The sequence below is a fragment of the Podarcis filfolensis genome (genome assembly GCF_964270895.1).
Source record: "Podarcis filfolensis genome assembly, chromosome: 14".
Classification (NCBI taxonomy): domain Eukaryota; kingdom Metazoa; phylum Chordata; class Lepidosauria; order Squamata; family Lacertidae; genus Podarcis; species Podarcis filfolensis.
Window position 1 is genome coordinate 24,933,644 of NC_139616.1, and position 26,608 is coordinate 24,960,251.

General features: G+C 43.6%; 2 protein-coding genes and 1 long non-coding RNA gene across 17 annotated transcripts in view; 2 read left to right on the forward strand and 1 right to left on the reverse strand.

Annotated features, from left to right (window-relative positions):
- Positions 1 to 14,148, reverse strand: LOC310749750. Of its 11 annotated transcripts, none has more exons than XR_014541712.1 (3): positions 7,465 to 12,388; positions 4,889 to 5,726; positions 1 to 260 (listed from the first exon to the last, which is right to left on the reverse strand). It is a non-coding gene; the product is annotated as an uncharacterized lncRNA (long non-coding RNA). The 11 variants fall into 11 exon arrangements; XR_014541713.1 differs by having other exon boundaries at positions 2,422 to 5,726; XR_014541714.1 differs by lacking the exon at positions 1 to 260 and adding an exon at positions 14,083 to 14,148 and having other exon boundaries at positions 2,113 to 5,726; positions 7,465 to 9,653.
- The window catches only part of LOC310749660 (tigger transposable element-derived protein 1-like), a 462,962-nt gene that overhangs the window by 408,559 nt on the left and 27,795 nt on the right, over positions 1 to 26,608 (forward strand). The gene's annotated exons all lie outside the window — the stretch shown is intronic.
- DIS3L (DIS3 like exosome 3'-5' exoribonuclease) overlaps positions 13,797 to 26,608 on the forward strand; it is a 25,903-nt gene continuing 13,091 nt past the window's right edge. Inside the window, exons 1-5 of one of the 5 annotated variants that reach the window (XM_083586341.1) lie at positions 13,797 to 14,137; positions 17,767 to 17,920; positions 21,554 to 21,682; positions 22,289 to 22,424; positions 23,023 to 23,199. In XM_083586341.1, coding sequence (XP_083442467.1) covers positions 14,008 to 14,137; positions 17,767 to 17,920; positions 21,554 to 21,682; positions 22,289 to 22,424; positions 23,023 to 23,199 — 726 coding nt within the window. In that variant the 5' untranslated portion in view covers positions 13,797 to 14,007. Of the gene's footprint in view, positions 14,138 to 17,072; positions 17,209 to 17,766; positions 17,921 to 21,553; positions 21,683 to 22,288; positions 22,425 to 23,022; positions 23,200 to 26,608 lie in introns of those variants that run through there. The other 4 variants (XM_083586343.1, XM_083586345.1, XM_083586344.1 and 1 more) reach the window with 4 other exon arrangements.

Genomic DNA, 26,608 nt, shown 5'->3' on the forward strand with positions numbered 1-26,608 from the left:
TTCATTTATTTATTTATTTCCCACCCTTCACCACATGGTCACAGGACAGGTTGCAACGTATCAGTATACATATCATACTACCAAAGTACACCAATTAATACAAACTCGATTTCAAATGCTGCCAGACATTAACTCCAGGATCAACTGAGCTGCCAACCAGCGAGAACGCCATATTGTCCGGAATTCGCTTTGGTTTGCTAGCCTCCTCACCCAGTCCACTACTGATCACAAATACCTGTTCAGAGTGTCAGCTTCCTTACCTGGTTAAGTTAGAAAAGAGAAATAGAGATGGGTGTTATCAATATATTGATGACACTTCCACCCTCTAGTGGTTAATTGATCCCCTATGGCTGCAGAGAAGCCTGTATAAGCTTAAGTCTAGCTCTTCCTGGTAAGGGAATTTTCACCCACACATGTGCCAGCATGTCAAGCACGTGGTCCACCATACAGGTAGCACGAAATGCTCTACCACTGATGTTTTAATTGCCCAACACTGAAGGCTTGAAGATCTTCAAGACCTCCTCCACCTGCTTAGGCAGGGAAGTCTGTTAGGAAGCAGGGTAGGAGGTACAACACGGTCTCTTAAAATTGGATCCATGCTGAACCTGTAGAAGATGGAGCTCAGATAAAAGACAGAAACTCTGCTTCCTTGACTCCCTACCTATGCTGATGCTGTGCTGACAGGACACTGAAAAACTATGACTGAGACAGGCCAACCCTTCCTGCAGGCCTGGCCCTACCATTAGACAGAGTGAAGCGACTGCCTCAGGTGGCAGATGCTGAAGACGGTGGCAGTCTTCTGGTTGTTCCTCCTGAGTCTCTAGGTGTTCCCAACTATTGGGGGACAAAACTGCATGTGCCACACAACTTGCCTTGCATCTCCTAAAAGAGTTTGCTGTTCTCAGGTGTGCTAGAGGCACACATTGAAGCAATCTTCAGTTGCCAATCCAGTCTACTTCTTTAAGTGGAATGTGGAAGTGGATGCCATCCTGTCGTTCACCTCAGTCAGCAAAATGTCTAGGGACGAGCCTACCTGCCAGTCTCACTGTACCATATCTTAATTATGTAGACCAGGTTGGTCCCGATTCAGGAACAAGTCCTGGAAGCTACATTTCCCTTTCACTGACCTGTCATTTAGCAGCAGCAATTTCAGTGGTCCATTGACAGGGCAACTGAGGTTCCCTTAGATGAGAGGAGGGAAATTCTTAAGTATCTATTCTGAACATCATCCTCCCATCACTGTAACATACCCTACCACTTACGCTGACAACTGGGACACCTCCATCCATACTGCCATAGAGACATGCACTAACCAACAAATGATAGAACGCTTGCTAATAGCAGAATTAAGACAGAAAAGGTTTCAAAAGGTTTCAAATCAATTTCCTATTTAAAGGCCTGCAGTACCAGGAGTGTTAGAGCTGATAACCCTAATTTAAACTGCCAAAGAGCAAAACATATTAACTGCAGCAAAAAAAATTACACGCAATTATTCACTGTCTCCAAACACATTCTGCTTGTGAGCCCAGATCTCACCTGCGCAGAATCACTTCTTTCAGGACCAATAAATCATGCCCCAAATTGTAGCCTGCTCTCACCTGGAATACAGAATTGAGTCCTGCTCTCACAGGGGGACCTTCCTAACAGCCCACTACCTTTGAATAGGGACTATGGCAGGGTGCATTATTTATTTGTGTATTGTTTCTGCAGTCCCAGGGCAACAGCCAGAGGTAACTGAGTGGTCATTCAGGCAGGTGGGGTAGGAAAAAGCAAGCTCTTTGCAGCTGCTCCTTCTCTGGCCAATAGAAGGAGCCATGTTGTCCACCTTTCGCTGTTCAGCATATTGTTATAAGCCGCCCCAATCTCCAAAGGGTGATGCAAGAGACTTCAGGGGTTCTGGGTGCTTACCCAGGGCCTGTGTTTCCTTTTGGGAATAAGGCACAGCAGAAACTGTTGTATCTTTATGGTACATGGTTTATTTACACAGATAGATAACCTGAACCTAGATGGGGAGAATTCAGAACATTCACATTTCAAGGGGGTTTGCCCTCCTATGTAAGCATAGCACTGGATTCAAAGAACAGCAAAAAGCCATGCTCTGTGTCTAGGCTAGTCTGGCTCGTTAGCAGAAGCTAAACCCAGGAATTTCTGTGCTTGGCACCATTTAATCAAACCTTGATTAATTCTGACTTTTATGAATTCTAAGGATTATGGGTGCCTTGCACCCACAAAACTCTGGCACCCCAACACATAACAAACAATGTGTTGAAAGCTGCTAGACACAGCACTGTGGGGAGGAAGTTTGACAATTTAAGGGGTGCCACAGAGAAAGTCCTCTCCTGGGCACCATTACATACACAATGCCCCCTCTGCAAATCTTAATATATGAAGGGAAGGTGTTTACACCTTTGGCATACATACCTGGTGCATAGGCCAATGCCATTGTTAGCATTCATCCAAAGTGTAGATCAGTGAGACAGTAGGCAATAGCTGTACTCCAGAAATTACCAGATGTGGTCTCTGAAACACAAGGATGGGGTGCCCTGCCCTCCCCCAATGGTACCCTCTCTTGTCTTATCATGTGTGATTTAACTGCTGGAGTTTGGTTTCTTCCACATATTCCACCAGTAACAGAATGACAATCTCATGGGGCAGGCGGGGAAGGGAAACAAGGCCCCCCACAAATGTACTAAACTTCAAATAACTCAAGCTTGTAAAGACAAAGATGGCACAGAGCTGTCTGTTTTCCTCCGTAAGTAGAAAATCAGATATTTAAAGAAAAATGTGCTGTCAGAATGCTGTTCAGAAAATGAGATGGTTCCTCCCTTTATAAATTTATCGTATCTCTAATATCAAAGTGCAGGCGATTAAGCTCACACGGTTCCTTTCTCAAAAGAGCAAATAGCAGCTGACAATAATGGTAGGAGAGGAAAACAAGATATTTTTGACTGTTCCTCCCGTCTCTCTTTTTGGTTCCTTTCTTCTGTAATAGAACTCTCTTTATGAATCACTTTATTCTTTTCAATAAGATACTGTCTGCGCAATCAGGGATGATAAATGGCAAATAATTGTAAACCTGATATTGGTTTTCAATACTGAATTTATCATGCTGTCCTCTTAACACATATTAAATACTTTAAAGAATTTATATATTTGTTAGATCATTCTGAGATTCCACCCACTCCCCCCATAAGTAAAATTTATGAGTTTTCTAGTTTGGGGAAATCTAAGGGTTGACAACATCATTAATAACGCTGAATAATGATGCCGGCCCCCTTTATAGCCAATCCCCTTTTACTAATCCAAAGGATCCAAATCAAATAACATATATTAGATTTAGGCGCTGAGACCAAAGGAAACAAAATAAAACGCTGTCCCCCTTTCAAACACACTGTGGCTGACTTTACGCAGAGTTTTTGCTCAAGCAAAAAAACAAGGTCTTCATCTGTATATTTCAGACCAAAGGTGCACAGTCAGGACCATGTGCTGTGGAGATTAAGTACATGAATGAGCATAGGAAATGGCAGTTGAGGCTTGTTCATTAGGGTGAACTGGGCATTGCCCCACCCATCTCAAAAAGCTCCCAGTTAGTCCCCACCTGCCTGCCTTCTTACAAGCAGCCAGGCAGTGGCTCCGCCCATTACTGGCTCTGGCTTTGACTACCCACCCGTCTCCGCTTTCCACCCTGCCAGTTGTGCAGGTACAAGCCGCCACGGGGGAAATGTAAGAGGAAGCTATTAGTAATTCCCACAGGCATCTGGTTGGCCATTGTGAAAACAGGATGCTGGACTAGATGGGCCATTGGCCTGATCCAGCAGGCTCATCTTATGTTCTCATTCTACCTACCTGGCTGCCTTTCCAGATACTGTTCATGCTCTCTTGTTGAGTGTGAGCATAAGTGAGACTTTCTTCCCTCTGAAGCACTCGGAACAGGTAACAGAGAACGGTGGCTGTGAAGAGTGATTGTTGAAAGTATAGAGGAGAATCAAAGAAGGCCAGCTGCTGAGGTCTAAGAGAGAGATGCCCTTGAAGAAAGTCCCCGTGGGAAGGTTGTTATCCAGAGCAAAGGATTAGGAATACACCTGCTTCAGCATCTTGGAAGTTCTCAACCTGAATAATAGATTCAGTGATATGCAGAAAGGTAGCAGCCGCCCCCTGCCTCCTGGTTCTACTACTTAATACTATTTTGAAGAAATATAAATTTGAAGGCTGCCCAGTTTAAAGATTTAAAAGCCCTAAGAAGGGAGAGCAGGAGTTTCCCATTTAATTAGCACCTGACAGCAGACTAAGCAGGCACACAGATCACCAGGGCTGGATCTAGACACGTCAAAGGAGAGATTCAGTTACATGTTGCGAACTCATAAAGGGAAATCCGGTAGGGAAAGGCAGGACTCCACAGCGCCATCTAGTGTCAAAAGTGTTATATCGCACATACAACACATATAAAACACTTTTTCTTTACCAATCTAGCTGACACCTGGTCACAGTCTTGTTCCCTATCTGCTCTTATAAATCAGCATAAGCAAATCTTATGCAAAGGTGTCCTAAGAAGAGTTCTGCTAAATACCTATGTAGTCCAGCCTGCTCTTCGCACAGTGACCAACTTGATGCCTATGGGGGAGGCCCATGCGCAGGACAGAGGTGTGACACTTTCTTTCTGGAGGTGCACTTTATGCTTTTTGTGAGGATGGATATCTGTGTGTCTCTGACTTCCTGAGAAACCTTTTAGCCTTTTGAGTCTGACCTCAGTGTTTCAGCCAACAACCCACCCCCCCCCCAATAAAAACCAGCCTGCCTCAGATTAAGACTCTGACAGACTCCCTGAGCAAAGCCATGGCAGTTGAAAATGTTCAAGTCATGCCCTGAAAATAACAGTAGTTTTACTCACTGTCTAGCATGAAGATTCATTCCTGGAGTTGGAAACTTGCAGAACTGGTCAGGCCTCAGGGTCCTCTTCAGGCACAGAAGGGAATTCAGTGGGGTGCAATTGCTGGATGGGCCAGGCCTGATGCTAATGCCTAATCAACTGAGTAGAACTGATTCTGCTTCAGAGGGTCTCCACCTTCTTGAAACTATGCTCTGCATCTGTCTCCAGCTCCACTTTCCAGGCGTAGGTTTCCATGTGACCCCCGGTCTCAGCAAATGCAAACAAAGTGGGGGAAAGGCAGGAGAATTTCACATTTTTTGTGGCAGCTAAAGGAACAAGGGTCCCCTGGCAGTTAGTCAACTGGGACATTTTGGGGTTCACTTCCCCCTCTCTCGGGAACACTGCTGCTCTACTTACGTTGTCACTTTTGTCAAAGTCTTTAAACTGCATGTTTTGAGTTTTATATAAGAAGCAGCTGCATTTAGACGGTTTCGAAGCATGCTTCCTCCTCCTACACACAGAGAGAAGAGCAGATTGCCTGCTCTTGAAAGCAGACAGGTTGCTTGAAAAGAAGAAGCATGTGAGAATAGTCTGAGGCTGCCTGTGTCAGAACAATGGTTCATGGTTACCTTTATTTCTGGTAAGTTCTTTTTTCTTCTCTTTATTTTATTTTTGCTCCTCCAGGGCGCCATCCTCTGTGGATCTTCGGTCCGACTGTGGGTTCCATGTGACCCCCTGGTTCTGCCCCTCCTCCCTTTCAATCTGCTTGCCCTGAGACAGAAGGCGCGAAGGGGAGCTGCCAGGTAAACCATCTGTCTTCATTAAGAAGTGCAATGGATTCCAGTGTCGTGCTTTTCCTCTGTAGAAGAATATGCCACTGGAAAAAAAGATCTACATGGGGGGTGGGGGGTGGGGAGATTGTTCTAACTGTATGCAAAATTATCACGGAGTTTACAGCAAGGGAGGTGAAGAGGATTTCAGGTGATCTGGAAGTGTAAAGGTAAAGGACCCCTGGACGGTTAAGTGCAGCCAAAGGCAACTATGGAGTTGCGGCGCTCATCTTGCTTTCAGTCGGCGTTTGTCTGCAGACAGCTTTCTGCATCATGTGGCCAGCATAACTAAACCACTTCTGGCACAATGGAACGTTGTGATGGAAGCCAGAGCACATGGAAATGCCGTTTACCTTCCCTCCACAGTGGTACCTATTTATCTACTTGCACTAGCATGCTTTCGAACTGCTAGGTTGGCAGGAGCTGGGACGGAGCAATGGGAGCTCACCTCGTCACAGGGTTTCGAACTGCCAACCTTGATTGGTAAGCCCTAGAGCAGGCATGGCCAACCTTGGCCCTCCAGCTGTTTTAGGACTACAATTCCCATCATCCCTGACCACTGGTCCTGTTAGCTAGGGATGATGGGAGTTGTAGTCCCAAAGCAGCTGGAGGGCCAAGTTTGGCCATGCCTGCCCTATAGGCTCGGTGGAAAGGCTGCAGCTTAAGGGGAAGTGCTGTGGCTCAGCGGTAAGAGAGTATTCACCGTGCATGCAGGGGGTTCCAGGTACAATCCCAGGCATCTCCAGGAAGGAAAGTACCCTGCCTAAAACCCTAGATAGCCACTGCCAGTGTGGACAATACACTGAGTTAGAGGGACAATGGTGTCTTTCAGTATATGGCACCTTCCTGTTGGTGGTCTCATATTTATTTATTAGATTTCTTATTTCACCATAAGATGGGTTTCATAATCGTAAAATTAAAAACAAGTAAAGCAATTCCAAACAAATGCAGCACAATATAAGCTAAGCAAAACAGAAGAGGTGGGTCGCCCAATAATACCTTTACCGTCAAACGTCAGGTTAGAAAGCACACAGTGGAAAGTGGGTAACAAAAGTGCTAGGTGCATCTTTGTGGAGTGGAGGTTCCACAGTTTAGGAGCTGCCACAGAAAAAGCCCTCTCCTTCTCATAGGTCCTTGCCTTTTCTGCATTCTCCTTGTTTTCAGACCCTGTGGTGTAATTTTGCCTACCTTATTTCCTTCCAAAAGGCCTAAATTATTTGAAAACCTAGATCTTGGGGAAATGATAAATTATTCTACGTATGAAAAATTGTTTATATAATTCATTTGCATTACTTATCCCAATGGCAGAATGTGTGTGTCCGTGCATGCATGCCTGCATGTATCCCTTCCACTTAATGTTCAATGGGACAATAAAGCATGAGAACAAAATCAGCCTCAAATAAATTTGACTTCCTTTTAGGTCAGTGTTCCAGACTCCCCGCAGCTGTTTAAATGAAAATAGCTGTTCCTAATGCAAGATCAATGGAGGGGGAGATTGTTTGAATGCACCCAGCTTCTACAGAGAAAGTCCAAAGAGAGGGACAGAAATCAGAGATGGGAATTCACTAATTGCCCTGCAGAGACATTGTGGTGCCCTGGCTAGTCTGGACATGGGAGATGCAGCTGATTTGCATGGATTCTGGCAAACCACTACCTCTCCCTCCCACAGCCTTTGTGAAGATAAAAAGAGATGATGATATACTATAATCTGCTCTAGACTCTTGAGATAACATTCAAAAGAAATCTAAATATAGTCAGGTAGAGTACCTTGGTAGCAGGTAAATGAAGATTACGGTCTCAGGAGAATAAATTCCACTGCTGTTAGTTTGCATTATTGAGGCAGGTCGGGAGGAGAAAACATCAGGGCTGCAGGCCGAGAGACACCTTTGTACTTTGAGAAAACAGCAATATCTTTACCGCAAAGCTCTTCCTGTTTTGCATTTGCATTGCTCGACATCAGTGCTGAACAATAATAAAAGCTGACTCACAAAAGTAAAGACCACAAGAAAATCCTGCAAGAACATAATGGAAATGTTGTTGTTATGGACTTTTGTGAGCATAAACAGTTTTGAAAATGAAATTGTCAAGGCTGGAATTTGCTATGCTCTCAAAAGTAAAGTCATTTTAATATTCAAGAGGGCCTCAACCAGTATGGATTTCTGCTACCTTCTCCAGCCTTGTGTTTTGCAATTTCCATTTTTTTTAATTATCTGACACATGGGGAGCCACGCGGTGGAGAACAGGGTGAGTGGGGAGGAGAAAAAGACAACTCAATAGGATGAAGGGAAACAAAAGATGGAGGAACGTTCTTAAAATCCTTGGAAGATAAGCCACAGAGTGAAAAAGGCAAGCAAAATATATTTGGAAAGCAGGACTCTTGCACAGCTCCCATTTATTTCAACAGGACTTGTGCAGCAGGATGTACAGAGAGCTGAGGATTTCACACTTCTGTTTCTTTGTTTAAAATAATTTATGTTCTGTTCAGAATTAAATCACTCCTTAGTTGATTTAATTAATTGTTTCATCTTGATATCATTACTCCAGTATAAATACCACCCTTTCAGTTAGTTGTTGGCCACTGACAGGTTATGATCACAAACAGTGTTTTTATTCAGCATAATTAAACTGTAATAAAAGGAAGGATGCTCATACCTCTGTTTTCAACATGTTTATGGAAGGTGTCATGGGCTTTGAAGATGCTCAAACTCAGGATTAAGGGGAGAGACGCGATAAGAGGAAGGCACGCTAGGCAAACCCTCACCATGATCAACTCCCATCCAGAAACCTATGTTCCCACTGTGGAAGGACGTGTGGATCCAGAATTGGCCTCCACAGTCACTTACGAACCCACTGTTAAAACCGTGTTTATAGAAGTTTCTAGAATCTTACTCAGCTATGAGTGATCACCAAAGAAGACGACGACAATGAAAGAAGAAATAGCTTTTCAAGAGGATGAAATCTGACCTTGGGGTCAGATTCACCTTCTTTGGGAAATGGGATTCAGAGTGGGAGAGGGAACTGCCCTCTGATCAGTTCCAGAAGCCCCTAACCTACTGAAATCACTTCTGCAAGTAAAATCTGTGGACCCAGTTCCCCTCTGACCTGAAGACCCTCATCTGACTCAAAGGGCTCCATCACAGGAGTCCCAGAGTCTCACTCACCTTGTCGGATTCAAAGGTTGCTAGAGAAATCTAGGCCCCTTGAAGTGAAGGCAGAGCTAACTACTGAGAGGGAGCTGCAGTCTGAGGCTTAATCTAAATAACTGGTGCTGAAGCAACATCTGAGCAGTCCCTGAGCCCTGCATGGAGCTGTCCAAGGAACTGTCTTGCCTCTGCTTGTTCTGCCTTGCCTCTGCTTGAGATTGATGCTTGAATGAATGTGTTGAATCTCAGCTTTACTCCAAACACTGCATTTCCTGTGCATGATAGTGGCATTTTGCTGATGTGCTGTAAAGCAATCAAACACATGTCCTCTGGATTTTTAATGTGCAGTCTATTAAATTATTACCAAATGGTGTGAAGCCCATTTTGTTTTACAAATGAAATACAGACTGAAGAGAACAGAATCCTGCACTGACAGCTGATGGGCAATGCACCAGGATGAGCATGAAGATTTGGCTGCCATCCTGCCCAAAACACTCAGATCAATGGATAACCTCCGGCAAGTCATTTGACCTTCATGTGCCTTTGCCAGTTCAACCAGGAGTCTGCAAAAAAACAGAACAAAAAAACGCAGAGCACCTTGGTGTAATGCCGATCGTCTTTCTGCATGAGCAAACGCCTTCTGTAAAAATGCAAGCAGGATGACACAGTTCATTCCTTCCTTTTCTTGAGTGATCAGCAAATAAATCTATCAACTTGCTTCTGTAAGCTTCATCCTCGTGATGGGTGACTGCATCATAGTTTTCACCGGCATGCTTAGAGGTTTGTCAGCATAAACTATGTTTTTATGCCTCTCTGGAAGAAAACACAAAGAACAGATGGAGGCTGTATGTACTGTGCAAAAATAAAAAAATATTCACCACGAAAATCCAAATTCTGGAAATGAGATGCACATGTAGAATTAGTCATATTGACATGCATTTGTTTTGCATAACTTACTATTTATCCAAGAAGCGGGTTTTGAAAGGAATTGGGAGATGGTTTAGAATGGGCTTAGAAAAGAGATGAGATAGATATAAGGTTCTAGCCAACCGCCTCTGCTTAAAGTACACCCATTAAAGTTCATGGACCAAAGTAAGTAATGGTCTTTAATTTCAATGGGTCTACTCTGAGTATGACTAACACTGGATACAACTTGGAATAGGTGAGGCAAAGGAGGAACAGCAGCCAGCATTAGCAGAGGTATAATGAACTATCCAGGGTGCTGAAGCACAGTGCATTAACCACACCATGGAAAAAGCAGCAGTTCACACACATAACCAACAGTGCATGGGAGTTGTCCCCACCCCTACCCATAGTTACATGTTTAGTCAGCTAAGAGCCTTCAGGTGTTGCATTTTTAAAAAATAAGAAATCACACAAATGCAATTCCCCATTCACTCTCCATTTTACACCAAGCCACCACAATTTAACAACTATTCCATGCCAACCAAGAGTGATTTATGTGTTATAGCTGTTATAAATTATTTTATTTTAAAAGCTTGCTCATTGCTTTCTCTCTTTTTTTTCTAGGGTCCATGAAATATTTTTTCTATTTCTATAGTCTTAGATAAAGAGGCATGAATATCACCTGCCATTCAGATTTTATTTTATTTGCTCCTGTAGTTTATAATGCTCATTTCACTATGGTTTCCCATAAAAGCAAGTTATAGCTTCTAAGGTATTAAGGACAGCATTTAAAAAAGGCTGTAACTTGGAAGGAGAGGGTAGCCTTGTACTGAAATCTGAGGAGTGTTTCATTGTGCTCATTACCAAAACATCAGCAGAAGAGGGGGAATCTGGGTTTCACATCTAGTTCAGATAGGCCCATATTTGACCAACAGTACAACGGAGAAGTTCCAAAATTTAAAGGTCTGCACACCCATTCCTGACAGGCTGGGCCATGGCTGTTTCCCGAATAGGTTTGGTTGCTTTGCTGAGTATATAAAAGTCCACCTACAAATGGAAGAATGCTCCCTTGCCCTCACATTCTTGAGCTGTGATGTTGAGGTGAAATTGATGGATTCCTTTTTAGCCACCGATCATGAGAAATTAAATGAGGAGGCAATCGACCTCCATTGAACTCTTTCCAGTTGTCATTTGCGGTACAAATGAGATAAGAAGCGTTTTCCTTAGAGGCTCAAGGATGTGCATTAAAATTCAAGAGAGAAAGGTCCCAGGGGGGCGGGTGTGATAATCAACCAGCACTTTCTCCTCCTAACTAAGGTGGACCTAATTCTGAAGTGGTTTACATGAATAGTCAGGCATTGCCTGGAAAAAGGTAAAGGCCCTTGTGAGGAGATACATGAGTTAAAGCACACTATCTGGATTCATTTCCCATATTATAGCCAGTCCATCCACCCGAGTTGTTGGCTGCTGTGTTTGGAACAACTGAGGTACAAAGGCTGTGAGGGCCAGTGGGACATAGTAGTTTGACTAGAACAGGAAAGATTCTGGTTCCATTTCCTGCTCAGCCCCAATGCTCACAGGGCAATCTTGGACCAAGCACCTTCTCTGAGCCAAATCTACCAAACAAGGTTGTTGTGCAGAATAAATGAGGGGATTAGAACCACATAAACTACCCTGGACTACTTAGGAGAAAGAGATTTTTTTAAAAAATCCTATAAAAATAAAAGCTCCATCCATGCAGTGCCTCCAACATTCTGATTTGCTGTTGGTAATAGAAGAAAGTAATATTAAACCATCTATCAAACTTCCTGATCTTAATGGCAGTTTGGGAAACTAAAATTTAAAAAAATCAACAGCTCAGTTCCAGACAGTTTACTCAGAAGTAGGTCCTATTTAATGCAATGGGGTTTATCCTCTAGCACATATGCATAGAACTGGAGCTTAAGGCTGCAATTCTAGGCAGACTTACCTATGCCCAAGACCATTGATTTCCAAGGGCTTAAGCATGTGTCAGGGTCAGGCTGCAATTAAAATGAAAGTAATATGCAGCTTGGTTTGACAGTAAAACAATTTAATCCAGAGATAAAGTGTAAAGTTGACTCTTAAACACATGGCAGCAAAAACAAAGAGCTATGGCAAGCAAAATATTTCTATACAACCAGTAATGTTCATAAGCTGCTCTTGTAATTTCATGTTCCACTACTTGAATCCTTCCAATAAATTGAGGGATTTGTTTACGTTGTTGTTTTGTAGGGAAACACTTAATTTCTTGTTTATTTTGAAGACAATCTGCTTATGTTGTTATCACGGACTTGAGTGGATTTGTGTCTGTTGCATCTGGGCAAAGGAAACTCCCCATCATATAGCTTATCTTTACTGTATTAGTGAAACAGTGACTCCTAGCGACAAAAATGGAAAATGCACCATGATGACTTGCAGACAGGCACCAGGACATTCTGCTAAATTATCTTCAGAGCAAAGGGTTCTTGGATTTCCAGAATTGGGGTTTGGTGAATCTTTGGCTGAAATCCTAAAACACTTAACTTGGAGCAAGCCTCACTAAACCCAGTGGGGCTTACTCCTGAATGAACATTCATAGGATTGCATTGCACAATTCCTAAGATTGTCGTTTCAACCCTGAAACCAACTAGAGCAGTTCCTTTTGCCATTGGCAACACGTTTCTGGAGACTAGCTGCATTTGGTTGTTTTAATTTTCCATATGTGATGAAAGGCATTAGTCTTGCCTGATGGAGAGAGGTTGGGAGGGGAACTTCTGTAATACGTGGATGACATAAAGTGCAACAGAGTTGTCATTAAAATGTCAAAAGATGATACATTACAGCTGTATTTATGTGGGAAAGCGGTGTTGTGTATATCTCTGTCAATTTATTTCTCTTCTTTATTTAATAATTGATAACGGCTCTGGCATGCCATCCAAAATCAAGATACTAATCAAGTAACAAATGACAGCGTTTTGTCTATTCCCGTCTCCTCTGAGCCGGACAGCTAGCTGCAATGTCAGTCTCCTGCTTCCATTTTTCAACAACTAACAGATCCAATTCTCAAGTTACTCCTGATGGGTTGGGACAAGATCACTCCTAAAACCACCTCTGCCAGGGGACCAAATCACAGTCTTCAATTCTTTCCCTTTTGAACTCTGTTTGCCTAACAGAATCCAATGAACTTGGAAAACTTATTTTCAGATGCTCCTAATAAAGAGATTGCATGTTAATGGATTTCTTCTTTATTTAAATAGACCAGAACTGCTGCCTCTGGCTTTTAGTCGCTTTGGTTTTGTGCACTGCATTGGATTTATAAATTTATGTCTTGATTTACACATTAATTTTTAATCCCGTTTTCCCCACCACCTTTTTTTTTTTTTTTTGCTCAATAGCTTGCTTTATTATCATTGCCTGCCACCTCAGAGGCCTTGATTTTTGCAGAGAAACGCAAGGCTGGCAAAATACCAGTCACCGTCTCTCAGCCTAACCCGCCACACAGGGTGGTTGTTGAAATTTAAGTCGTGGGAGAACTGAGTAGGTCACTTTCAGTCCCTTAAAGAAAAGGCTTGGTAGAAACGTAATGTGATGTAACTTAATTATTCTCAGAGTAGAGCCATGAGGAGAAATGGGGAGAAATTAACCATGCCAATTAACAGGAAGCCCTCTTTAGGGAAGTTTTTAAAGTTTGATATTTTATCACATTTTTTAATTATTCTTCTTCTACTGGGAGCCGCCCAGAGTGGCTGGGGAAAGCCAGCCAGATGGGCGGGGGTATAACTATATTATTATTATTATTATTATTATTATTATTATTATTATTATTCTATTCTGACGATGGGATTTACTAAACTGCCCAAGGCCTGTAACCGTGAGGGTGGAAAAACGAATGGACGCAGATCCACCCTTACGAGGTTCCTTCGCCTGCCCCCTCACCAAAGCAAACGGCCTCATCCCCTCAGGGAATTTCTCCCCGCAGGAAATCATGCCCGCCATTTTAAGGCGGCTCCGCCCCTTTCTGGTCTCGCGCCGCGGCCCCGCCTCCCTGTTTCTCTCAGAGGTGGCCCCGCCTCTTCTTTCCAGCCTCCCCGTTTGCCCCTAGCACGCCTCCACGTTCCTCTCAGGACGGGCGGCGGCGGCGACGAATCAGAGCGGTGGGACGGCGGAGCGCGGTCGTTTGGAGGTGTGGCTTTCCCGCTCGAGCCCGCTCCCCGCAGGCTCTCTCTCTCTCGCGCGCGCGCGCCCCTCCCTCCCTCTCCAGATGCAGCGGACGGAGAAGGTGCTCCAGCTGCGGGGCCTACTGGGCCGCTCCGTGCGGGTGGTGCGCGAGCATTACCTGAGGCCCGACGTGCCTTGCGGCAGCGCCCTCTGCCGGGCGGACTGTCCCCGCGGTAGGTGGGCGGTGCGAAGGAGGGTGGGCGGGGCACCGGTCTGTAAGCTTAAAGGAGGTGGGGCTTGGCCATTGGGGCGGAGCGTGGTCTGGGTGGAGCTCTGGGTGGTCTGCATGAGTCTCTCCCTCCCCATTTTGTCCTAACAGCAACCCTGTGAGGCAGGTTTTTGCTGAGAGACACAGTGAGTTTCATGGCTGAGCAGGAATTTGAACCCTGTCCTCCTAAACTACGCCAAACTGGCTAATGCAGGAAAAGAGGTCACCGGGCATATGCAAAGTGTTTTCCTTGCTCCCTATTGAGCAGAGCAGGAAAGTGTTTGGCATTTTATTTTTATATGTGTTGGAAGCTGCCCAGAGTGGCTGGGGCAATCCAGCCAGATAGGCAGGGTATTATATAAAATTATTATTACTTAGGAAGGGTTCAACTTTAGTAGATGTGAATGGGAAAAGGAGTGGGGGTGCTTCTGTGTAAGACACACAATTGCTTATTCTACATGTACATACATGAATGGCCAGAGCTCCCTGGTTGAGGGCCTGGCATCTCCAAGTAGCTTTGGGAAAGGCTTCCTGTCTGAAACTTGAAAGAGTCAGTGTGGGCCGTACTGAGCTAGATTGACCAGATACCTGACTTGGTATAATCTTCCTGCATTGGTATATTTCAGTTCCATGCACATGGCTTAGTTGTCCTTCTGTGGGCATTCACTAGGGTGGGAGGAAAGTGTCTGTGGTGCTTTATTTCATTTCTTTTAGGAAGCTGTAGACTGCCAATTCCAACAGAACTCGTGAGTACATAACTGGGGATGTGGTTGTTGTCCGGGATGAGGACAACTCAGGAGGAGAGGAGCATGATTGTCAACATATACACACAAAATTATACTACTAGAACAGGGGCAGCTGATGTGGTGGCCTCTGGATGTTTTGAACTACAGCTCCCAGGATCTCTGACTATTGCCACGTTGGCATATTCTAGAATCGGGAGGGCACCACATTGGCTATCCTAGTAAGGAGAACATAAGAACCATCCTGCAGGATTGGGTCAGAAGGCCCATCTCCTCCAACATCCTGCTTTCTGTAATGACCGGGAAATGCCTTTGGGAAGTCTACAGACAAACTGGACCCCTTGTCCATGGATGTTCCATGGAGCCATTGTGACTCCTCACATCAACTGTAGTAGCACTCTGAAGCAGCTCCTGTGCCTTTCAGTGGGATTGGTTTTGGATTTCATGTTGGTGCTAAAGAAGCAGGGCCCAAACAAGCAGGAGGAAGGATTTGTTTATTTATTTGTATCCTGCTTCTCCAGGCAATGCAAAGTAGTTCACAAATATTACCAAGGTGGTTATATTTACTAAATACATTTACTAAACAACAGCATAAAGAATCTTCATAAAAACAAACATCAAACAAGGCAGCAATAAACAAACAAAAAACCCCAAGCCAGATCATCAAAGAGAAAACCCAAAGCAATGATTGTTTTAAAACTCCACGCCTGGTCCAGCATTTAAAAGCAGCAATAAGATCTGTTAGTATCCACTAGAAAGGAAACCAATTGTACATACCACCAAGACTGGGAGAGGGGCAACACAGAAAAGGCTCTGTCTTTTGTGCCTGGGAATTTGCTTGAGCTTAATGGCAGGGCTTCCAAATGGGGCCCCTGTGGATGAACTTCAAGCCCAGGCAGATTCACACAACTGCAGGCAGTCCTTTGAATAACTGCTTCCAAACTTCTGGAGCTTTAAAGGGTAACCACCAGCACTTTAAATTGGGCCCAGAAATGCGTAAGCGCCCAGTGTAGCTGGTACAGAATGAGTATTAGGCGCTCCAGCTGCTTGGCCCTCAAAATATCTGGGCAGCTGAATTTTACACCTGTTTTAGCTTCTGAACCATCTTCAAATGCAGTCCCATGTAGAGTGCATTATACAGTAGTAGTCTAATCTAGACATAACCAGGGCATGAATGATGCAAGGTTTGCTTTCTTGAGATAGGACTGAAGCTGGCAAATCAGGCAAAGGTGATAAAAAGCACTGCTGGTAGCAGATAGCACCTATGTCTCTAGTGATAGCACTAGATCCAGGAGGACACCCCAGCCCAAAGTTCAGACTTGGTCTTTCTGGGGGAATGCATCCCTATCCAGTACTGGGCACACAGCTCCCTCCAGATCAACAGATTTTCTCTCCCACAGTATTTCCATCTTGTCTGATTACGTTTCTGTACAAACACAATCCATTGATTGAATCAGACTGTACCTATCTGCCCATTGTAATTTTTATCATAGGAATGAATCATTGGATGTTCCAAGAATAAAACTCTTCCAGTACGAATTTAGGAATTCTCGTATATTTTTTGAGGCTCGTTGCTAACTTTGTTGTAGCAAGTGGGTGTTGGAAAATCAGAAATGCTGTGCAGAAATGCACAGAAGCTCCAACATCTCTCTTACATTATTTTCCATCAGAATTTAAGGTCAAATGGTTTATACCAAGTAGAATAAACCCTTTTGCCCTTTCTCCTGAAAGTAAATTGATTGGTAGCCTTTACTTTGAAGTAGCATATGCCTTTACTATTCAAATAAGGTTTCTGTCCTTGTTGCCAGGTTGTTACTGCAATGTGCCCTCTTTTTGACCTCAATCACCATTCATAAAGTGAGAAAGACTTAATGCCATCTAGGACTATCTGTCCATTAGAAGGATGGATTTGAGGCTCTCTGGGACCGTATAATTTTTAGTATGTACAGAGCAGCTTTCGCCAACCTGTTGGTGTCCAGATGTTTTGAACTGCAACCCTCATCAGCCTGCTGGGAATTGTAATCCAAAAATCTGGAGGCCAAGAGGTGGACCAAGGGTGGTACAGAGTAAAATTAGTGAGCCAGCACTATTTTTTTCCTCCCTTCTTTCCAATCCTTTCAGAAAACCCACCTTGTCCGACCTCTAGATGCTTTTGAACTATAAATCCCATAACATGTGACCCTTGTCCTCCTGGCTGGGGCTCATGGGAGTTGGAGGGCAACATCTGAAAGGCACCAGCTTCCCCCTCTCCACCTTGCCTACTGCAACTAAAGCTGTAATCTGCAGTACGCAGGTATAACTGAAATATGAACGCATGTTGTTCCCTTGTTTCCCATACTCCACCCCTCTCCATTGTAGGTTTTCCCCTATAGTCTACAAGACTGTACGCTCCTCAGTGTGGGGACACGTGCTCTGTAAAGCACAACACAGTCTTGTTGTTGTTGTTTAGTCGTTTAATTGTGTCCGACTCTTCGTGACCCCATGGACCAGAGCACTCCAGGCACTCCTGTTTTCCACTGCCTCCCGCAGTTTGGTCAGACTCATGCTGGTAGCTTCGAGAACACCGTCCAACCATCTCGTCCTCTGTTGTCCCCTTCTCCTTGTGCCCTCCATCCTTCCCAACATCAGGGTCTTTTCCAGGGAGTCTTCTCTTCTCATAAGGTGGCCAAAGTATTGGAGCCTCAGCTTCAGGATCTGTCCTTCCAGTGAGCACTTAGGGCTGATTTCCTTCAGAATGGAGAGGTTTGATCTTCTTGCAGTCCATAGGACTCTCAAGAGTCTCCTCCAGCACCATAATTCTTAGAGGCCATAAATAAATAAGCAAACAGTAACACTTTGAATTCTGTTTCAGGTGAGAAATTATTGTCCGACGATCTGACCCACTATGTTGTACCTGACTGGAAGGTTGTCCAGGATTATCTGGAGATACTGGAGTTCCTGGAACTCAGGGGGATTGTTTTCATGCAAACAGCATGTCAAGCAATGCAGCATCAGAGAGGGCGCAGGTATCTTGATTTTTCACGGAGCCTCCTGCATGCTTCAGGTTCCTCCAAAAATAAAATGATAAATATTTGAGCATTCAGTCCTGCTCTGCATTACCCCAGGCCAGGAAGACTCGGCAGATAATCTTAAGAGGAGCACTGTTACTTTTATAGGAACTGCAGGCTCCTCTCCTTCCTGGCTCTCAGCCAGGTCCTGACCTGGGCAGGTGATTCTCCCATATTTCTCTGTCTTCCCGAGTAGCCTTATTTGCAGCTAGCACATGAAATTGCTGCCTGGATCACTGTTTCCCCTGGTTCTGTGTTGGAGATGGGTGAATCCAATGGCTCTTTGTGGTCAGTGATGGGGTAGAGATCTGTTGGAGGGTCCTGTTGCACTGGTGGAAACTCAGCACCCAACAGACTCTGCATTGTGCAACCCGTTGCACAACAAAGCTGAACTGCTTATACATTCTCTTGTGCGACAACCATCCATTGGCACAAAACATTTCTCCAGTGGAACCAGCGTTCCACTAAATAACTTTAACTAAGTGCTACATTGGATACAGCCTCCTGTGTCTTTCTTAGATGGCGAGCCCTTTGGGTAGAGATTGGCCATGCCTCTTTTTTTGTCAAAAGCGCCATATCCTTAGATGGCTCTCTATAAACAATACATATGGCAGATTTATTTCAGCTTCACAATGACACTGTAAATGCCAAGAAATAATAGAACCGAACTGTGAAATGTCTTTTACTCCCCTTCCTTTTTTTAGACTTACAAAGGTTAATATTATGCTACAGCAATTTTGTGAGCACATCTGTATTTCAGATGCCCTTGGGACCCCAAAGGTTAATCAGGGATTTCTCTCACTGACATTAATTATAGCATTATTATCTATGAATATATTTCAGAGGTAATGGCAGTATTCTAATCCTCAGTCATAACAAGGCAATTTAATGAAAATACATAATGCTTTCTTCCCGCCAGCATTTTTTATTCTATTTTTTTGACCTTCGGCCACTCCCCAGGTTGAGATAAAGTTTTCATGTGGGTCTCTTTTAAAAATATTTCTGATTGTGACACAGGGTCTGGCCCTTGTCTTTCTGCATGGCCTTTTTTAAATTCTGGGATTTGAGAGGGGGCGGGGGTCTTAGGTGGGGGGGAAAGCTGCAGCCTACAAGCTGCTGGTCCAACATCAGTCACTTTATTTGATGGAGCTAATTTGGCATCCGCGAGATGAGGTTCACATATCTGCAGAGTGGCTATTCATTTTTTAAATCCCAGCCAGCCATTTCTTCATTGTGCATTAATTACTTAGCTGCCACCTTTATTATACCAATGGTTATGCATATTTTTCAATGTTTAATGCTTCAAGTTTCACCTCCACCCCCCCAACATTGCAGGCTTTGTTTTCAGCATTGCACTTTTGTGAGGCTTGATATATAGATCTGTGGCTAGGATCTGTGATCATATTCATCATATTTTTTACTGATAGAGTTGTACGGCCCAATTCAGATGTCGGGAAGTATAGCAGGAATGGTGCAGTTTCTTCCTTAAATGATCAGTAGGGATAGGAAGGGGACACATTTGTTTTGAGTCTTTCCCGAAGGGGTATAGAACATGGGGGCATAAGCAGAGCAGTACATATGAATCTACTGGGACGTGGGTGGCGCTGTGGGTTAAACCACAGAGCCTAGGACTTGCTGATCAGAAGGTTGGTGGTTCGAATCCCCGCAACGGGGTGAGCTCCCATTGCTTGGTACCTGCTCCTGCCAACCTAGCAGTTCGAAAGCATGTCAAAGTGCAAGAAGATAAATAGGGAAGGTAATGGCGGGAAGGTAAACAGCGTTTCCATGCGCTGCTCTGGTTCGCCAGAAGCGGCTTAGTCATGCTGGCCACATGACCCGGAAGCTGTACGCCGGCTCCCTCGGCCAATAAAGCGAGATGAGTGCCGCAACCCCAGAGTCGGCCATGACTGGACCTAACGGTCAGGGGTCCCTTTACCTTTACCTTACATGTGAATCTTGGTGGTGCACTCTCCTTCCTTGGAGGTTTTTAAGCTGAGGTTGAATGGCTATCTGTCAGGGATTCTTTAGCTGTGATTCCTGTGCACTGCGGGTATAGGACAGTATACAAATTTAACATATCATAATAATTCCTGCATTGCAGGGGGTTGGACAGAATGACCCTCCTGGTCCCTTCCAGCTCTGCAGTTCTATGATTCTGTCTCTGGATCACCCCATTCTATCCTGCTCTGCATTGCAATAAGGGAAAGCAGCAAACAGGCTGGACAGCTCAGGCGCAGCTCAGGCAGTGCTGTTGGGAACACAATGCTCTGAAGTTGCCCCAGCGAGGGAAAAGCTGAAATTAAGTCTTTAAACTGTAATAGCAGGCAGTGCTGCCTGATGGTTAGCACCCCCTGTGCTGCAAGATGATTATTGACTTAAAAGGGGCCCAGCCTTCTCCAATAGTCTCCTACTGCGACCTAAGTAAGGTGAGTCTCAGGCTTTCCTGGGTCTTCTGCAATGGAGTCCTCTGAGTCAGAGCAGTGCCACATCCTCAGGCTGCGGCAAAAAAAGCATTATGCATTTTCTTCAGATAGCAGTACTTCCAGGGCTGGCCCTGCCTCCCCCTCCCCTTCTGGTTCAGAATCCTCCCTTGATCACCCAGTGAAGAGGAATCTGATTCCTGGTCCCTGGTACTCTCCTCATCAGCAGCTTCTTGTATTTGCAGGGTAAGGAGGCAACTCCAGAGTCTGAAATCTCTCTGTGCATGTCCTTGCATTGGCCCTGTTTGGTAGAGCAATAAGTCTAACACAGAGGGGGTTGGTGGTTAATCATTAAACATAAAGAAGAGGATTTTTAAAAATAAAATAAATAAATCCATCCATTTTTTAATCCATTAATTTCATTTTTGTTAAGTTTTGATAAGGACTCAGTTATGCATGGAATGGCAGTTTTTATACACGCTCTTAAAAGGAAATGTTTTTAAAGGATCATACTGTGGGCTGCCCAAGCCGTGTATTTTAAATTGTAACAATTCATAATTCATTATAATTTTAAAATTAATAAACATAAATTGCACTTTTGTTTAAATCATTTTAGTGGATATTAATTGTATAGGGATGCATTTAAAGATTGGATCAGATTGAAAAGTTGATTCATCGTCAATGTTATTGTGAGTTACTGCTTTTAAAGGACCTATAACTTTCTAAACACGGTGCGTAGATTAAAATATCATACATTCCCTGCCCCACAGGATCAGAATGTAAAAAGCACAATAGAAAAGGAGCGGGGAGGAATGAAGAAAGAAAGAAAATTGTATTTATTTGATTCCTTACCCACCCTTTAATAAAACGTACCAATAATAAAAATAGAGATATTTTCTTAATTTATACTATAATGGATATAAAATTTTCTGATCACATAAAAGTTATAATGGTATTGTTACAGTAGTACTAAATTAGAATACAATATGGATGAATATTTAGATACTTAACAATGAGTTGTTTGGCAGCAATAGGACTACCTCTGGGTGCTAACTACATGCACAAGACGGTCTGTGGATTAATGATCCTTTGTTAAAATGAATGTTACCATTTATAAATAATAGAGCTGTAATGCTTTGGCAGAGTGACATTTTACTTCTTTCTTTCACAGACAGTACAATAAACTGCGAAATTTGGTGAGGGATGCCCGCCATGATTGCATTATGTTTTTTAATGAATTCCAGCTGCTTTCTTACTTGCCAAGAGAGAGGGGAGAATCTTTGGAGAAGTGGCAGACAAGGTATGTGCTGAATATGAGGTTGTGTCGGCAGTTTAAAAGCATCAGTAAAATTATTAGAAAACTGTGTCCAGCTACAGGACAAGGATAACTGTAACTTTAAAAATGAATGGAACCCTTTACAAAGTATTTGAAGACACAACAAAGCGAACTGGACTCCTTGGCTGGTTTTGAATAAACATTCACAAACTTTTTTATTGATAATAATCAGCTAAATAGTTTGAGGATTTATACAACTGTGTAACATGCAGAAAATAGCATTTTTAGAGAAATCAAAGACTGGAACTGAGGGAAGTCGGGGGGTGGGGGGGTTCTGTGGGGGGAGGGAGGGGGAGGGAGGAAAAATGGGAAAATAAGGATGATATGTTTCTGGATAATATGTTTTGTTTTAATTTTGAATAAAAGTTATTTTTTAAAAAAAAAAACTGTGTTCAGCAACTCTCCACCCTTGAGGTTCAGCCCTGGCCAGTGGGTGACTGACCTATAACAAGCTTGTTAATTACACTAAAATAAAAAGCCCTTATAATGACTCGGTGTTATACATTTATGAAGTCAAGGCAAAAATGTAACAGGACATGGAGTGGTAATTGTGAAGGTTTGCTCTCCTAGGAGTATTTACAATGCATCCGTTTGGTACTATAATCACTTTGCGGGTCAGATGCCCATCGTCATGGTAACAGATGATGAAGATTCCATCCAGCAACTTGGAAGTGAAACGGAAGGTGTTTTTGTGATTTCATTCAAGGTAATCTTTCTGTACTGTAATGGCAAATGAAACAGTTCAGTACTCTGATGTCCTTGATGTTTGCCTGCAGAAATGCCTCTGTGCCTTTTATTCGCTTGTTTGCATTAAAGCGACATGGATGGAATGGACCCGTTTTGTAGTAAAACATCAGAACTGTTCAGTAACACACAAGGCATGGAAAAGTAAACGTTCCTTCCAAAGAGATGGACATAAATGTTCTCTTAACACAGCTTAGTTCTTCCTAAAGCCTTATATAGTCACATACCTTTAAGAGACCAAATTATTTCATCTTGCTCCTGCTCCATTTCTTGGGATTGGCAAATACTATGTATGTGGCTCTTCAGAGGGATGACTTAGCTCTTTGCATCCCTGTATTTTAGCAGGTACAGTTGCCGTCTTTATTGAGAGATCCATTGTGGTACATGGTTAAGGCTGAACATGGAGCAGCAGGATGACCCAGTAATTTCACTAATTTCACTTTAGGATTACTATTTCTGCCTTATTTATTAGGGCTTCCAACATGGACTGGTCCTGTTATGAATTGCCCGTTTACGAATTACAGGAATAATCTCCTTCCTCTTTGTCTGTCTGCGCACAGAATTATCTGGACAACTTTTGGCCTGACTTGAAAGCTGCTCACGAGCTTTTTGAGTCTATAGTCCACTCACGGCGCGAACGGGAGAATGAAAGTCAAGAGAATCACGGAAGGGAGTATCCTGAACATGTCCCTGTGGAAATGCTGGAAGCAGGGATCAAATCAGGGAGATACATACAGGTTCTGTTTTATTTCTTTATTTCATTTTTTAAAGTATTCCCTGCTTTTTGAGGAACTTCCTTCACAAGGCAGCATACAATCGCCAATAAAAAAAACAAGTTCGCATGACAGTAAAACATGAAAATACAGAATATGGTACAGCTAAACAATAAACCAGTATGAAAAGAAGAGTGTATTAATATCAAACATAAGGCAGATCATAAAAACCAGCTTTAAGGCATAAAAGCCAACAAGAGTTAAAATCTGCAGATTTGAAATAGGCTGATTTGAGAAGAAAAGTTCTCAGCAGTCATAGAAAATGGAGCAATGTTGGGGCTTGTTTCACTTCTAATGGAAGAGAATTTAAGAGAACTGGTGCCTACTTGCTCAAAGCACATGCCTGAGTCCCACCATGCTTTACTGCAGAGGCACCAGCAAGAGATCTTCATCCACAGATCTAAGCGAGCAGGCTAGGGAGATGTGCATAGGAAAATGAAAGCCTGCCATTAAATAACTGAGTATTTTTTCGCGGAGCCAAAACCTTTCCAGATCAGTCTGATGGACAGTTGGTTTCATGGCTGTTAACTCCACCAACACAACACTTAGCGAACATAAGAAGAGCCTACTGGATCAGGCCAGTGACTCATCTAGTGCAGCATCCTATTTTCACAATGACCAATGTTGTAAAGAAAAATTGCCCTTTTCCCTTATGGGGTATCCAAGAGCCCATATAGAGTCCTTACATAGGTTCCCTATTGGTAGGAGAAAATAACAGAGGCCAACCAGAGAATATTGAAAAGCAAAGCAGCTAGTAAGCTTGATCTTTATTGATCTGTTGCAACAGGATGCTCCCCTCACCCGCAGGAGAGGAGGAGGAACCTAGAAAAATGGCATGCAATGCCTTATAAAGACTTTTGAAATTGCCACCCTGTAGATCAAGACCACCCCCAGAAACATCATACATACATCACAGAAGGGGTGTAACCTAAGACCACCCTCCAGATACATCACACCTACATCACAAAAAAGGTGATCTAAAACAGAAATTTGAATGTTGTTTTTCTCCTGTCATTGTTTATCTCCTGTCTGGCAGGTTACTTGATTGGATTGCCTGGGGAGCCTGGCCAGTCTTTTGTAATGATAAATACTTAGTTCCTGAGCCAGGTCACAGGCTCACACCCTTTTCATATCTTAAATGTGCCCTTAAGACAGGATTTGTAAGGAAAGAGACAATGGGGAGGTTTCCCACTTTGACCTTGCAGAGAAAACATTTGCTGAGTTTAGGAATCAAAATGGTTCTGGGTCGGTATTCCTGTGCTGATCTATGTACGTGCTTGGTTGGTACGCTTATGAACATTACCATATATCTAAGACCTCAAAATTCCTATCACACCAACCAGATGCTTCTGGGAAACCCACAAGCAGAACCTGAGCACAAGAGCTCCTGTGCTTTCCCAGCAACTGGTAATCATAGCGTACTGCTTGCCAGTATGGTGGCAGAACATTGCCTCCAATGGTGTGAGCTCAAACACTCAGAACTTTCCATCTTTTTGAAGTTGCCCCATGTGATCTTGGCAGGGTGAAAGCACCCAGGGATACGAGAAGAAAAATAGATGAAGCAAATTGTACACGCTGCAGTAATAGCAATAAGAATAATAAGCAATTTTGCAATATTTCTAACACAACGTTTTTAAAAGTTTGGAGGCTGGACTTTGAAATGGAAAGTTTTATGGGCTGTTTCTGTCACAAAAAGGTACTAAATCCAAAATTGACGCTGGAACAGTGAAACAGCAAGCAAGGAGGTCAGTTTTCATAACATTTCTGTAAAATGTTCAGAGGATAATGATTAGAGTAGGGATATAAAACAGACAACACTGGGAAACTTTGTTCCTGCAAATAAGCTCCCTTCGATATCAGTTGGCATGGTTTCCCCCTTGCCCTTTTGCCCCATAATGGACAGTGTCTCTGTGGGAAAAGATAGACTGGAGTCTTTTGCTGAAATGTCGGCAGTGGCCTTTATAGCTCATTACAGTGTTGATGGGGAAAGAAGCAAGATCAGTTGCAAGATCTGGCATTGTGTACAGAAAGTATTTATTTCAGTTAATTTGAATCCTGCTCTCCGCATCAAAGATGCCAGAGCAGCTAACAAGACAAAATATAAAAACACTCAGAATCACATTGTTAATAAAATGAGCACAGTGGACAGAATGTTACAAATTTTAAAGAAGAAGAAAATAGTAATAACCCAGCCAGATGGCTGTACATATATTTGCTAGAGCAAACAAGTCCAGGAAGTGACAAAAAGTTGCTAACAAGGATCCAAATGGATCTCCTGGGGTAGGTGAGTTCTGTAACCCAGGTACAGTGGTACCTCGGGTTACATACGCTTCAGGTTACAGACTCCGTTAACCCAGAAATAGTACCTCGGGTTAAGAACTTTGCTTCAGGATGAGAACAGAAATTGCGCAGTGGCAGCGGGAGGCCCCATTAGCTAAAGTGGTCTTCAGGTTAAGACCAGTTGCAGGTTAAGAACGGACCTCCGGAATGAATTAAGTACTTAACCCGAGGTACCACTGTACTCCCACCAAGACAGCTTCCCCATCTTCCCACATACTGTGCCTTGGACATAGGCAGAATACACTAGAGCTGGAGTTCCCATTGTGGCACCCATGGGTGAAATGGCACCCTTGAGGTCTTCCCTTCAGGCCTTTGAGCTCCCCCCTGCCCTGCCTCGCTCACTGCCCCCTTGGTCCTGAGGTGGTGAGAACGATGACTTTTTTCTCCATTGAAAAGTACACAGAGCTGAAAAAGAAAGTGGGAAGAGTGACCCTCCTTGCCACTTCCTCTTTCAGCTCTATGCATTTTTCAAGGCTCAGATTAATCCCATTGGATCTGACTTTTAACAGTGTGCCCCGAAAAAGTGAAGTGTGTGCATATGCACTTTCTCTTTTCCTGTCTCTTGGGTGCTGATCTGGGAGTGTGGCGAGAAAAGTGATCAGAGGGGTTAATGCCCACAGCACTTGCTCAAAAATCCAAATGTTTCTTCTGGTGTAAAAAGACCCTAGAGAGTTTCTTCCACTGCGTTAACGGGATTGGCAGGCTCTTCAAGGAATTGGTAGCCCTTAAAAAGTTTCCAAGTCCCTAAACAAACAGAGCTTTGATGCTGATAACCTGGACAACGTGGTAGGCATTGCAGCCAAAACAACAGGACAGCCGCATGGCCCAGCAAGATGGTCCCCGTCAGAACTTTTGCAGCAGCGTTTTGAGCCAGGGAGGTTTCTGAACGCTTTCTTGGGACAGTTCCACAGGTGGTGCGTTAAGCTAATCCAGACAAGAGATAACTAAAGTGAGCATCACTATGACCAAATCCACCTTCTCCAGGCATAATCTGGCAGGTTAACTTGACTGGGCGAAGGCATTCCAAACTACA